Genomic DNA, 14,874 nt, shown 5'->3' with positions numbered 1-14,874 from the left:
GAAAAAAAGACAGCAAGAGCACAGTATTTAAAATGTAAACATTGTAAAATGCCATCAAGCTCCTGGGGTCTTCTTGTGTATTGGTAATGCCGCTATACCATAAAATAAGGTAAGTCTATAGGAAAAGTCAAATAAGGTAAGTATAAGGAAAACAGGCTCATTTGTTTGCGGGGAGGGGGAAGCTGGGTCCGTTTTCTTCCCACATTCAGGGAGCCTAAAAAAATTTTTCAAACCGTGCTTTTACTTTTAGGAAGTTTTTTACTTGCTCTATCTAGTATCCAAAATAATATCCACGTTTTCAGTAAAGAGCTGTCCACGTTTGCACAAACCAGTACCAGCTGACCAAGGGACAGACTCGGCCTGGACGCCAGTCATTTCGTGTTCTCGAGGCTGCGGGAGAGACGCCCACCCCGTTGCGCTGGAAATCACGTGGGATCCTAGCATTTGCCATGAATAGGGCCTGAAGAGGAAGGGTTTGTGCATTTCCTTTTAAACATTTCCAGATAGTCCACCTGTCATGTCTGATGTGGCTCTACTCTCCCAGTCATCTTCACAAGCCCTCACGACACCTGTGTGTCTGTGTTGTGACCAGGCTTTTTTTTTTTTTTTTTTTTTAAGATTTTATTTATTTATTTATTTGAGAGTGTGAGCATGAGTGGGGGGAGGGGTAGAGGGAGAAGCAGGGAACCAGAGGCTGGACTCCACCCCAGGACCCTGGGATCATGACCTGAGCAGAAGGCAGACGCTTAACGACTGAGCCACCCAGGTGCCCTGTGACCACAACAGTGCTTTTGCTGTTGTGACCTCTTCTCTTTTCTCTGTCTCCACATGCAACATCTGCTCACCTGCCTCAGCGTGTCACACCCATTTTTCCTTCCTGTGGGGCTTCATCCTGCTTCCGGGAGGCTTCTCTGTCCCTGGGCTCTTGCCCTGACTTTCCCAGTTTCCAGTACTCTCTCCCTGAGTCATAAGCTTTCTCTTTTCCCCACTCTCCCCAGCCTGTTCCAATCTCAGGCTCACTTCTCCCATTCTCTTCTCGAAAAAGAAACGAAGACCAAGATCCTTCCTTCACCCTGGACAGTATTTATTTCCTGTCTTCTTAGAGGAGGCCCTGAGGCGACCTTCTTCCAGCAGACGGTGGTGGTGTCCTCTACCCTATACCTGAGTCAGGAAATCAAATTTCACTTGTTCCTATGCCCGTGCATCCCTGTCCCAGCCTCGGGCTCTCAGGGTCACCCTCCCTGAACTCCTTCTGCCGAGCCCACCTCCCCTCACCGTACTCCACCCACACAGACTTGAAGACGATTGTACTCTTCATTCCTCCTCACTCCTGTCACACCTTATTTCCTGTCCAGTTTTTCAGAATTTATTTTTTAAGATGTTGGCTCAAAGGTCAGCTCCTCCAGGCAGCCTTCCATGGTAGCCTTGCCCACCCTGGCCATGTGCAGTAGGGCTTAGGTCAGGGCCTGACTCCCTACCTGCCTGACTGCTTTAGGGATAGGAACTATGTGGAGGAATCTTCTCCCATATATTTTTTCTCTTGTGCTTGGCTTTCTTATCTCCATTTTGACTGTCACACCTTTGCCATTGAACTTATGAGCCCTTATTTCCAGTCTTCCTTTTTACTTGTGTCCCTTCCTGTCTGGCCCCTTCCTGTTGTCAGTGCTCGTTTTCTGAAACTCACCAGTGGCTCTCTCTCCTGAATCCCACTTAACACACACACACATCTCATCTTGCAAGTCTTTAATCGAGACAACCAGGGGGAAAAGGAAAAATGATGAATTTCCAAGCTTTCTTTTATTCCTCCTTGGAATATTACACTAGGAATTGTTTTCTCGTAAAAACAGGAGTTGGTATAAAACAGTAGTGCCTGTAGAGATTTTAAAATTTAAAAAAAGACAAAGCTTCATGAATGATTGTGTTGAAAGTAATTTACTGAACAGTACCATCGTTAGAGTTTTATAAATTGATGTCTTTTTCAGGACTATGGCGGGTGTGTTTTCGAGGGGGGGGGGACACTGTATCCGAGTATTTGTGATGTTACTCGTTGGTCATTGTCAAAATCCTGACTGTCCCAGAAGGGTATGAAGAGGATTATTAGCTCAGAAAGACCTTCAGAATACATTGCAAATGGAAATTGGAAATAAAAACCCATTTGTGTGTTTGTTTTTAAGATTTTATTTATTCGGGGCGCCTGGGTGGCTCAGTGGGTTAAGCCGCTGCCTTCGGCTCAGGTTATGATCTCAGGGTCCTGAGATCGAGTCCCGCATCGTGCTCTCTGCTCAGCGGGGAGCCTGCTTCCCTTCCTCCCCCCGCCCCCCGCCTGCTTCTCTGCCTACTTGTGATCTCTATCTGTCAAATAAATAAATAAAATCTAAAAAAAAAAAAGATTTTATTTATTCATTTGACAGAGAGAGACAGTGAGAGGGAACTCAAACAGGGGGAGTGGGAGAAGAAGCAGCAGGCTCCCCGCTGAGCAGGTAGCCAGATGGAGGGCTCAATCCTAGAACCCTCAAACCATGACCTGAGCTGAAGGCAGACGCTTAACAATGGAGCCACCCAGGCACCCCTAAAAGCCATTTAACAAGCCCATTTAAAATGCCCAGGTCCACTTTTATTAGGAAAATAGTCCAGCTTTCTTCAACCTAACAGCAAACCTAAGATGAGACCAGGGAAGGAAACAGTCCTATAAATAAACACCACATCCTCTTCTTCATGATGAACCAGAAGACATTTCTAGAAGGTGCTCTTCATAAGTGGCACTTGTGACTCAACCCACAACTTTCTCTTCAGAGCAAGGGAACATGATGGTCCTGTATGACCTTGTAGCTGCACCCTACCCTTGCAGAGATTATCTGGTGACCCCTCCCTCTTTGTCTCAAAAAGGAGAAAGAAAGGAAAAAAGCAAAGCAAAACAAACCCATGCCGGTTCAGGTGCTAGGAAGCTGAGCCCCATAGAAGAGGTTTAGGGAAAGCAGTAGGCATGACACATTGGACCCAGCCTGGATTGTCTCTTCTGGAAGATGAGGTTGCTTGATAACCCATACAGTCTGCTTCATGGAATTACTCTGGATCACAAGGAAGGGCTCCGTAAAAATTGCTTCAGTAAAAGATCCAAAAACTCACTTCTTGTCACCGTCTGTACCCTAGGATTGAACTATGCAAATTGCTGTTTACGCCCAGATGTTATGCCAACCTCTTAATAAAATTTTAAAATGACATCTGAAAATACTAGAAAGGAGACAGTTTATTTCATAGAAGTCTGTGGCTTGAAGTATGTGGCATAGTTAATCTTATTCATAAAAGCTTTAAGAAAAATAAAATTCATTCCTTTTAATGTCTGATGCTTTTGTGTCCGTTGATTAGATGTCTTAAAATTATTTTGCGATAGAACCATTCCTCCTGTGGCAACAGTGACCTAAACCCATACAGAGATTCTCTAAAGAAATCACATTGCATTGTGTTCATGGCTCAGTGTTCCCCAGTGGAAAAATGCTCTAGGAAGTTAATTATTTAAAGGTTAGAAAGATAAAGAAATTGCCTTTTTTTCACAGAATGACCTTTGTGGACCAGTTTTTTGAAAAGAATTTGCATCTCTTTCCAAACACGGATGAGGGCCTAATCCCCAATTTCAGCTGTGTAAACACGGAATTTTCAGTCTGCTTGGAGAAAAAATAAAACCTGTTAGCAACCAATGTAAAACCTGAATAGTATAGTAATGTTATTGGTCGTTTCCCTTATGCAATAACTTGGGAGTATCCTTCCAAAAAAAAAGGAAAACAAAGATAATTTCTTTTCTTAGTTTCTGTGCTATGAGTAAAACAAACATGGTAGAACACAGACCATATTTATTAACACAGAAGCCTGTGGTGTCTCATTACCTGTGGATGTAGCAATCTTCATGATGTCCTCCTGTATAGTTTTCCATTTTGTAAGAAACACCATGACATACCTATGACTTTGAACACAAGAAGAAAACAGTTATTCAGCCCTCTTTTAGCACAGACTGTAAACTTGACCAATTGTGGTGCTGGTTTGAATAGTATTTCTAAATGCATCCATTCATAGCTAGCTGCACGTTTAGGTCCTCTGGATAAAATGAGTAGAATTAGTAGTAGTAGGCTGTCAGTTTATTCACAAGTGTTGGGGAAGCATTTACAAAATTTTCTACAGAGCTCATGATGGATTTTTTTTTTAAGATTTGATTTGATTGATTGATTATTTGATTTGACAGACAGACATCACAAGTAGGCAGAGAGGCAGGCAGAGAGAGGGGGGAAGCAGGCTCCCCAATGAGCAGAGAGCCCGATGAGGGACTCGATCCCAGGACCCTAAGATCATGACCTGAGCTGAGGCTTTAACCCACTGAGCCACCCAGACGCCCCATGGATTTTAATATCTTGGAATGCCCTTACATTTCCTAGAGAATTCTGTGTGTACGAGCTTGGAGCCCCTCCCGAGGAGAATGAAGTGGTGGTCGTCTGCTCCATCCATGTGGGCAAAGCCCATTTTTGTCTTCTGCACGCCTGAAACCTAGAGGGGACAAGGGTTGTGGCAGGTTTTTATCTGATGTCACACACAAGGAAATGATTTAAAACTGCTTCATAAACTACTGTAGAAATCAGCATTTCTGCTTTTTCCTGGACACTTATTCCAGGTTGAAATTTGTCATCAGCTCTGAACGCTAACTGAGAGTCCAGACTGAATTATGTCAAAGACAGAATGATCTGAGAAGGAGCCGAAATCAATTGTGAGCAGGGATCTTTTACATTCTCGTGGATGTTCTGTGTTTTGAGAGTAATATGTACGTCAATTTTGTTTGTGTTTTGCTTGTTTTCTTTGCCATAGGAGGAAAGAAAGGGGCAGTAGCTTTTGTGATAGAATTCTGTGAACTTCTATTTTAGGAAGACTTGCTATAGGGCATATTGATCTAGTTTTCACAGTCAACCTGAACCTGCCAAAATAAATACATAGGAAACTATTGTGAAAATACCTCACTAAACTTTCCTAGTAATACAATTTATCTACCAACTGCAAAACAAAGGTAGGTGTTGACATTAATGTCTTATCCTCACTGGCAAATGTTTTTCCCTTTGTCCCTGTAGTTTCTTTGTGTCTAAAAATCTGGAAACAACAGCCTTCTGATGAAAATATTTTGCTGGAATTAATCTAAATAATTGTGATGGCAGTAGTCGGCTCTTTATTTGATACAGCATAAAATAGAAACTATTAATAAGTTCTAACTAAATCATAGGCAGTAATTTGACCTCTACAGCCTATGGTAGGGAAGAGATTAGACTATTTTACAAGCCTAGTCTGAAACTATTGATTGTTTTTTATTTTTTTGAAGATTTTTATTTATTTATTTTGAGAGAGAGAGAGAGAGCATGAGAGGGGAGGTCAGAGGGAGAAGCAGATTCCCCATGGAGCTGGGAGCCCAATGTGGGATTCGATCCCAGGACTCTTGGACCATGACCTGAGCCGAAGGCAGTTGCCCAACCAATTGAGCCACCCAGGCGCCCCTATTGATTGTTTTTTATTTTTTTATTTTTTAAGATTTTATTTATTTATTTGACAGAGAGAAATCACAAGTAGATGGAGAGGCAGGCAGAGAGAGAGAGGGAAGCAGGCTCTCTGCTGAGCAGAGAGCCCGATGCGGGACTCGATCCCAGGACCCTGAGATCATGACCTGAGCCGAAGGCAGCGGCCTAACCCACTGAGCCACCCAGGCGCCCCTATTGATTGTTTTTTAAAAGCACACTCTTGTTCACAGACTACAAATCTGATGGGATTAAATCATTTGTGGTATTTTCTGAAAGTAGGTAGACTTTGTTCTCGTTGTTTCTTTTCTGTCCCATCACTTTGTCTTTTCTCACAGAGGATTAAACTGAGTCTGTTGGAAAATACATGAGCCCAACTAGAAGCCAGCTTGAAATTTTACCCTGAGGTTTAGCTGGTACTCATTATCTCCTTCAAAACTGTATTTTGTAGCAACTGAGGTAGACTTTCAGGAACAAAAGGTTATTTTATAGACTTGAGGTTACTGCAGTGTTTTTCTGGTTTTCTTATGCTGCCTTGTTCTATTCAGAAAAGACTGGGGCATGGTTGATTCAAATAACCACCTACGAGTTAAATGTTTTGTGTGGCCCCACTTCTCTGGTCAAATGTTGGGGAAAATTTTCATTGATTTAAGTAGGTGTTACAGCTCATATAGCTCAATGTTTGGCAAGAAAGCATATATGGAAACTCTTGTCACGGCCAAATGTACAAGAATAAAGTAATTGGTTAACATAAAAGGAAATGATTTTGACAGATTTACACTCTTGGGGTGTGTTAGAAATCCATCAAGATTCAGGATTCCAGGCATTTTTATCTTGCAGTGGAAGAATCCACCACCACTGAAAGCAAAAGGGCCACTTTGTGTAAGTGAAATGATGCTGACACACCTGCCTTTTTACTGTTGTGTCTTCTGCTCTGTTGTGATACAGACCTGATGGGTCCTGGAGGTCCTCTTCTCACGTTCTCCACTCTCTTTAGTCTTAGATGAAGATCAACCCAAGGAAGAAAAGAAAGAATGCTACTATAATCTCAACGATGCCAGCCTCTGTGATAACGTGCTGGCCCCCAACGTCACCAAACAAGAATGCTGCTGTACTTCTGGGGCCGGGTGGGGAGACAACTGTGAGATCTTCCCTTGCCCAGTGGTGGGGACTGGTAAGGACCTGCTGAGTGGTGTGTTCATCATTGGATCTGGTCCTCTGCTGTCCAGGGCTTTGGCATTTTCTCATTTTGGCCTCTGCATTGAAGCCTTGTAACGATGGCATTGCCTGGGACCTGCCGTAGCAGAGCGGAGATGAGATCACCTTGCAGTACATTTCATTCAGGCCTGGAATCCTCCCCCATCGTCCTACCTCCAAATGAAATCTTAAACTTAACTTCAGTCCCGTCACAGAATACACTGTTACAGTGAGGTCCCATAGGGTATTTTGGCAGAAAGGTGACTCAGTTTTATTACATTTTTACAAACCAGTCTTTTTTGCTAAAGCTGACACCGCATTATCTGTAACTAGAGCTTGCGTATTTAGACTAAGATCTTGCCTGGATGGAATCTTACTAAACCTTTAAAACACTAGAAACCACAGTCAGGTAGAAGGAAATCATCACATCAGCCAAAATGTAGGTAAATCAAAAGTGCATGAGTTCGGGGAGTTTTTTAAAGTTACTGGTAAACTTATAAAGCCATTAGATTTATTTGCCCCTACTCTGTAATTTCGGAGATTGTGCTGAATGTATTTGCCTGAATTAGATGACAAGATTTGCCTTAAAGTTACTGAGTCTGAGAAAGAAAAACTGAGTTTTTCTTCCTCAAATTAATGGAGGATGTTCTTTTTTTTTTTTCTTCTTCTTCTAACTCTCTGTTTGTTTGTTTGTTTGTTTGTTTGTTTTGGGTCTCTCCTGAACTCAGCTGAATTCACCGAAATGTGTCCTAGAGGGAAAGGTTTTGTCCCCAGTGGAGAATCCTCTTACGAGACGGGTGGTGAGAGCTATAAAGGTCAGAATCAAACAGAAGCGAATTTGCAACACATGTGCATATCATCATTCAAGTAAAATCATGGCTTGGGTTCAACAGAATTAGAGTTCTTCTAATCATGGAAACTTATTAGAAAGTCTTTAATTCTTCTACTGGAGGGTCCCTACAGATTCCAGGCAGAGGTCTGTCTTGCGATTTAGAAAACATAGGACTGTTGGCCTTGGGATGTCCTGTTAACCTGCTGAGTTTCCATCTCTTCCTATCTGAGATGGGAGTAATGTCTCCGAGGTTTATTGTGAGAATTAAATGAGATAACATACTCAAAATACTTAACACAAAATTCTGTACCTACGAGGTACTTCTATAAGTTTATTCTTTTATTCCAGACATAGGTTAGAAATAACATGATTTAAAACAGTGTAATTTTGACTGCCATTATGTTGGTCTGTGTGGTTATCAACAAAGTTAAGATTCTTGCCCTTTTTAGAACTCATCCCACTATGGTTAAGAGACTTTTACCAAAGGCTACAGATTCCTCATAAGGAATAGAAAAGAAGAAAACTAAAGTAGATGTGTGTTCTATATTTAATGCTATTAGTCTATAATTCTAAAATAAATGCACAGCCTTTTTGGCAAAATTTAAACCACATGTATGAATATTTCCTTGGTAACCACTCACTTTTGACATTTCCATGGTAGAGCTTTTATTGACATCTCATATACAATGTGGGTTTTTTCCCCCTTTACATTTTAAGATTGAAAACTGCTAAGTGGCTGGAATATAGACTAAACATTTTTATTGTCCTTCCGTTGTTGAGAATAGTGTCTTAAGGATAGTCAGTAGCTGGGTAAGAAATTCCATATGTGTTTTTAAAATCTATTTATGATTTAGTCCAATTAAATAACAAGACTTGGTTTGCAATATGTGTTTAACGGTTTTCAAGTTCCCAAATATCCTACTTTGTTTTTGCAGGGATATGGTTAAATCTCACTTCATATTGTGGAACAGAGCCCTGATTTTACCATAAAGTCACCCTCTCTCATATAAAAATAAGTTCCTCCTCACCCTGTCTTAGCAGTGCTGTAAATGGTTGGAATATTAGTTGCAGATCCAAACAGCCATGTATTATGGACTCAACTTTGCCATTTTCCAGCTGTGTGACTTTGAGTGATTCATCTTCAGAGCCTATGATTTCTTTTTAATGAGACGGCATTTGCTCTAAAATGCTAGAACTGATGATAATAATAATAATAGCAATGAAAGTAAGGGATAATAGTTTATGAGAGTCTATGGATTCTTCTACATGGATTTTCTCATTCAATTGTTTGAGTCCTATCAGATGTTCCTGTTGTCTCCAACTTAGCACTGAGTAAACTGAGGCTTGCAGATGGCGAGCGCTATAAATTCTGTGGAGGAGTGGGCCTGCCACCCCCCTTAGCAACTTGTGCTTTTCTTAGCTGGTCATTATCACCAAGAAAGAAGCCTCATCGAGTCCCATCAAACTCTCCTTGGGAGTGTTCTTCATCTCAACTAGTTAATGGGCCAAAATATACATTTATAGAAGCCACTTTTCTTAAAAGGTATATCCTTATGAAAATATCATTGGTTGCGTTGTGAAATCCATAGATTATTTCATCAAATAGGAGGTAGCAACCTAGAGATGGTCTTTACAAGAAGAACTTTTGCACTAATGTTTTGGACATTGTTCCATAGGTATCACAGAGTCTGTCTCCACATCTGTGAGTTGGGTCTTTTAAGAATTTTCTTAAAAGTTTATTCTAAATTTCTGAAAACTTTTCTAAAAATTTTTCTAAAAACTAGTTCTTAAAACTATGATAAATTCTGAAAACCTTAAAAATCTTCTGTTGTTGTTTCTGAAGATTCTTTGGGCTATGAATATCATAATATCTAACTTGAAGCCCCATATTGGTTAGACTTTTCTTTTTAACTGAAAGACCTAAGCTAACTGTTCTCTTTCTCCATCCCCCCCCCCCCATAGATGCGGATGAATGCATGCTCTTTGGGCAAGAAATCTGTAAAAATGGCTTCTGTCTGAACACTCAGCCTGGTTACGAATGCTACTGTAAGCAGGGGACATACTATGATCCCGTCAAACTACAGTGCTTCGGTAAGTGTGAAGAAGCCACATTGTGCTGTGAAAATACACAGATGGAAAAAGATAAGTAAATGCTATGTATGTAGTAAAAACAGTTCCCTAGCATCTGAGTCACGTGTCGGAAAGATCTTCAAATGTTTTATGGATCTTTTTCTTGAGCGAGATTTAAGAAAATAAAAAACCTCCATACTCTTATTTGAACAGATTTCAAGCAAAGAGTTAATATTCAATGTGGAATTATAATTCAGGTCACTGGTTTAACCAAAGTGTTCTTTTGGTCTGGGGAGCCTCCTGTTTCATCACTCAAACCATGCAAGTGAAAGTCATTTTTAAATACTGACCCAGACTTTAAGGCTTAAGCAGAAAACCATAGACACTAGGCAGAAAAAACATAGCAAAAAGGAAATAATTTTAAAGCTATCATAAAGAGACATTTTATCTTGAATTTCGAAGCATATCCTGTTCCTAAATGTTTTCTTTCTTTCTTTAATGTCAGCAGCAGCAGGGCACCATTATTTTTCCAATCGATACAACTTAATATTTTTCTAGTCAGAGCTATTCTGTCTTGGATGATGATGTGTAGTTACTGAACGTGTGGCAGCCCCTAGGATCTGAACGAAAGTTCGCAGTGTGTGAAGTTTGGGACATGTATGACGTACAACTTATTGCTGATTGTCTTTAATAATTTTTTTCTCTTAAGATTTGGATGAATGTCAGGACCCCAGTAGTTGTATTGATGGCCAGTGCGTTAACACAGAAGGCTCTTATAACTGCTTCTGTACCCACCCAATGGTCCTGGATGCTTCAGAGAAAAGGTGTATACCCCCAACAGAGTCGCACGGTACGTTTGGATCTGAGATGCAAGTCTATGTCCCAGTAAATCTCACTGTTTATCCCCGGGGAGATGATATGCTACTCGTAATTGGCATAATTTATCTATCCATTATCACTGCCAGGAGCAACCTTGGATGACGTCAGTTGAAAGGCAGGAAGTTTGGAATTGAGTACTCGAGTGTACTAGTGTCACTAGTCCAGGGCTTTGGTGGATGAATTGGGTGAGGAAGCATGAATCTGCAAAGTGTTATGTAGAAAGAATTGGTAGGATCTGACAGAAGCGTGGGTGTAAAAAAAAAAAAAAGGAAAGATTGGAAAATCAGAAGTGCTTTAGGATTATGGAGTGTAGAAGGAAGACAGTGCAGTGCTTTCTATAATGATGGGAAGCGGCAGAGGGAGGGGTTTAATTGGAACATGATGGGCAGGTTGAATTTCAGCAGATGGAATGACACCCGGTGGGAGATGACAGAGGTTCGATCCATGGAAAGACCAGACTGGCTTCAGACTTGTACTTGGAAGTCACTCTCAGAAACAGAGATGGAAACTTTGAGACTCACTGGCTTCCACCACACTGTTTATGAAAGAGGAATAACAGTGCGATTGTCATGGAACCATGTTTTCCCTTTCAGAACAAATAGAAGAAACCGATGTCTACCAGGACCTGTGCTGGGAACATCTGAGCGAGGAGTATGTGTGTAGCCGGCCCCTCGTTGGCAAGCAGACGACTTACACGGAGTGCTGCTGCTTGTATGGCGAGGCCTGGGGTATGCAGTGCGCGCTCTGCCCCATGAAGGATTCAGGTGAGCCCTGCGGCAGCTCCTTCTGCTGGAGTTCCTCTCCCCTCCTTTGGAGCCTGGCCATCCTTTCCCTTCTCTATCTTCAGTTTCGCTCCCGATTCCTTACTTTCATCGGAGGCGTGGTGAGGGGTGTGTGCTCCAGTCCAGACCCCGCCATGAATTTTTGAAACCCATTCTCTTTCACTGAAGAATGACACATGACCCAAAGAAACATCACGCAACTTAGCAGTTGGTGACATCCATCTTGGGAATTTATATTTCCTGACACTTCCTTTTCTTCCTGCAGTCTGTCTCATTTCCAACAGTGTCTCCTCAGAGCAAAAAAGTGTTAAAGACTGTAGACAGTCTTTGTAGGGCAAAGTCCCGGTTTTTATGTCAGCCTCTTGGTGAGAGGGACCAAAAAAGGGGGTAGAACAACAAAGGCAGAGAGAAGAAAGTAAGTGAAAATGTATTTGGACCAAGGTCCTTTGATTTCCAGGGTTAGATCGGAGGATAAACCTTTGGCCAGATGGAAAATGCAATAGCTAGGCTCCGGGTTTATCCCCTCTCCTTGCGCTGGGGAAGGACCCGGCGGTTCTGACTCTGGGTGGTCTGGTGACTGCAGGCTTGTGCGCCGACTGACTGCATGCTTCTCTCCTTACCCCTGCAGCCACTTCCTGCTCTTTAGAGGAAAGTCCATGAGAGTGTTGCTGTATCATTTTGTCGTTAGCTATGAAATCCATTTGTTACAGCTGGAAAGACAATGTGTGTGTGGGTATAAAGTGAAGGAGTGTGTCATGAAAACATTCAACTTTCGAGCTATTTTGTAGCTTTTCAAATTGGCAATAACCTAAAACCCATGTAGCATCAAAAAGAAAATGATTTGAAATGCCATAAAAAGAAAGGACTTGCAAAGGATAAAGAGAGAAGACGTAAAGAAATCGATGGTGAGGGACGCCTGGGTGGCTCAGTTGGTTAAGCCACTGCCTTCGGCTCAGGTCATGATCCCAGCATCTTGGGATCGAGTCCCACATCGGGCTCCTTGCTCGTCAGGGAGTCTGCTTCTCCCTCTGCCTGCCATTCTGTCTGCCTGTGTTCACGCTCTCTCTCTGTCTCTGACAAATAAATTAAAAAAAAAAAAAAAAGAAGAAAGAAAGAAATAGATGGTGATAGTAGCCCAGGACTAGAAAGAGGATGGGTAGGGGCGCCTGGGTGGCTTAGTTGGTTAAGCATCTGCCTTCAGCTCAGGTCATGATCTCAGGGTCCTGGGATCAGGCCCCACATTAGGCTCCCTGCTCAGCAGAGAGCCTGCTTCTCCCTTTCCCTCGGCCTGCCTCTCTGACTACTTGTGCTCTCTCTCTCTCTCTCAAATAAATAAATAAAATCTTTAATTAAAAAAAAAAAAAAAAAAGGTAAGAAAGAGAATGGGTTCTAGGGCCAGAAAGTCTCGGTTGGGGGGATCCAGAACAGCCCATTGAGAAAAACAACCTCACCCAGCGCAGCTCATTTGTGAAACAGCAGCGCCCGTGTCTCCCTTGGTGGGTTGTTGAGGGTGGGGAAGGTGCCAGCAGGGCAGGCACACAGGGAAGGCTGTAATTGTTAGCATCACTGTGGCCTCCCCTCCCGGAGGCAGATGCCCACGGAGAGTAAAGTGACAGCTGTAAGAGGCTTGAGACATCTCACGGTGCTGATACCTCAGCATTTTACTTAGCCAGTGGTTTTTGCTGTTTAATTTTTTTTCAAAAATAGCATATACCTCTCTTGAAGAAATAATCGAAGATGTTCCATCCCTCTCCACCTACTGCACCACAACGGAACTCTGCTCCTCCTTAACGATATTCATTCTTAACCGTTGTGTTTTTTTATTATCGAAACCTTTTATCCTTCACATTAATTATTGTTATACAGCTGCATTTATATTCGTATCTTTTAAAGATTTATTTGAGAGAGAGAAAGCGAGCAAGCACAAACAGAGGGAGAGAAGCTTTGAGCAGACTCCCTACTGAGCAGGGCTTGAAGACGTGGGGATACAGCTCGCCACCCTATGAGACCATGACTCTGAGATCATGACCTGAGCCAAAACCACAAGTCAGACGCTTGACGGACTGAGCCACTCAGGCGCCTGTGTGTTTAAGAGCATTATTTAAAACTGAATTCCGTATCATCCATAACACACGCTTTGTTTTTCTGTTTTACTCTTCAGCATCTCTGAAACTGGGGGTATCGTACGAATGACAGCATCAAACAATGGCCACGAGCCTTTTATTTTTTTCCCCACGTTTTAACGTCTGCTCTCTCACAATGCTTGTTACCCTCTGCGGTATCTGAGAACCGCTGAAAGATGGTAGCTCTTACACGGCTACACAGATTGTTGTATGGGTGGGCGAGGTTTTCTTTCAAGTCACCTCCCGCCCCGGACATTTGGGTCATTTGTCCCTCTCACCCCTTGCCGCGATCTCGATTTTCCTCTTATAAATCCAGCTGCAGGGAACCTTCGTGTGTGCGTCTTATATATACCTGCAGGAGAAAATTCCTGCAAATGAAAATGCTGGGTCGGGAAGTATGTGCACTTTAAATTTACTGTATTACTCTGAACTTATTGTGCAAATTAGCGCTCACCTTGGCAGCATGTGAAATGACGCTTTCCTCACACCCTTCTTCCACTGGGTATTTGCAGGCTTGAGAACTGTTTTGGTGTTGTTGTTGTTGTTTTTAAATAAAGACATTATTTATTTACTTGACAGAGAGAGAGATCGTAAGTAGGCAGAGAGGCAGACAGAGAGAGAGGGGGGAAGCAGGCTCCCCACTGAGCAGAGAGCCCAATGCGGGGCTCAGTTCCAGGACCCTGAGATCATGACCTGAGCCAAAGGCAGAGGCTTAACCCACTGAGCCACCCAGGTGCCGCTTGAGAACCGTTTTTATCAGATGGGTGACAAGAGTATCTTACGTGCATCTCACTTATTTCTAGGGAATTAGATAATCTTTTTCATGTTTTTCCCGTCTTTCATGTTCAAATGATGGGCATTTCTTTGTCAGTGAACTGTTTATCACATCCTTTGCCCATTTTTTTTTTCCGTTGGACTTGGTGTCTTTTTCTTATTAATTTGGAAGAGCTTTGTGCATATTCCATTCACAAGCCCAACATTTGGGTTATGGTACGTATGCTTGTCTTTCTGCAAACTCCTTTAAGGAGATTCTGCACATATTTCCATTTTCTTCTGTCCCTGTTCTGCTCCTGTGATATTAACTAGTTACTACATATATAAATCTGACAAGCCGTGCCTTTGAAAATCAAATTTAATTGACATAGCTTTTGGAAGAATAGTCAAGTATGTTGTTGTCAGGAATTAATCTTAGAATATTGTATCAGTTATTTTTAACTAAGGCTAAACACTTTTTTAAAATTTTTATTAACATATAATATATAACATATTATATTATATATAATATATATTATATACATAATATATGTGTATATAACATATAATAATAATATATTGTTAGCCCCAGGGGTACAGGTCTGTGAATCACCAGGTTTACACTTCACAGCACTCACCATAGCACATACCCTCCCCAGTGTCCATAACCCCAACCACCCTCTCCCTACCCCCCCACC

General features: G+C 42.0%; 1 protein-coding gene across 9 annotated transcripts in view; it reads left to right on the top strand.

Moving 5' to 3' along the window:
* Positions 1 to 14,874, top strand: part of LTBP1 (latent transforming growth factor beta binding protein 1) — a 400,132-nt gene that overhangs the window by 360,841 nt on the left and 24,417 nt on the right. For all 9 annotated transcript variants that reach the window (XM_059405447.1, XM_059405446.1, XM_059405445.1 and 6 more), the window contains 5 exons: positions 6,538 to 6,714; positions 7,466 to 7,552; positions 9,532 to 9,660; positions 10,349 to 10,489; positions 11,112 to 11,282. In XM_059405447.1, coding sequence (XP_059261430.1) covers positions 6,538 to 6,714; positions 7,466 to 7,552; positions 9,532 to 9,660; positions 10,349 to 10,489; positions 11,112 to 11,282 — 705 coding nt within the window. The remainder of the gene's footprint in view (positions 1 to 6,537; positions 6,715 to 7,465; positions 7,553 to 9,531; positions 9,661 to 10,348; positions 10,490 to 11,111; positions 11,283 to 14,874) is intronic.

This window comes from Mustela nigripes, chromosome 7 (assembly GCF_022355385.1).
Source record: "Mustela nigripes isolate SB6536 chromosome 7, MUSNIG.SB6536, whole genome shotgun sequence".
Lineage (NCBI taxonomy): Eukaryota > Metazoa > Chordata > Mammalia > Carnivora > Mustelidae > Mustela > Mustela nigripes.
This window is presented reverse-complemented; position numbering and strand designations above follow the sequence as displayed.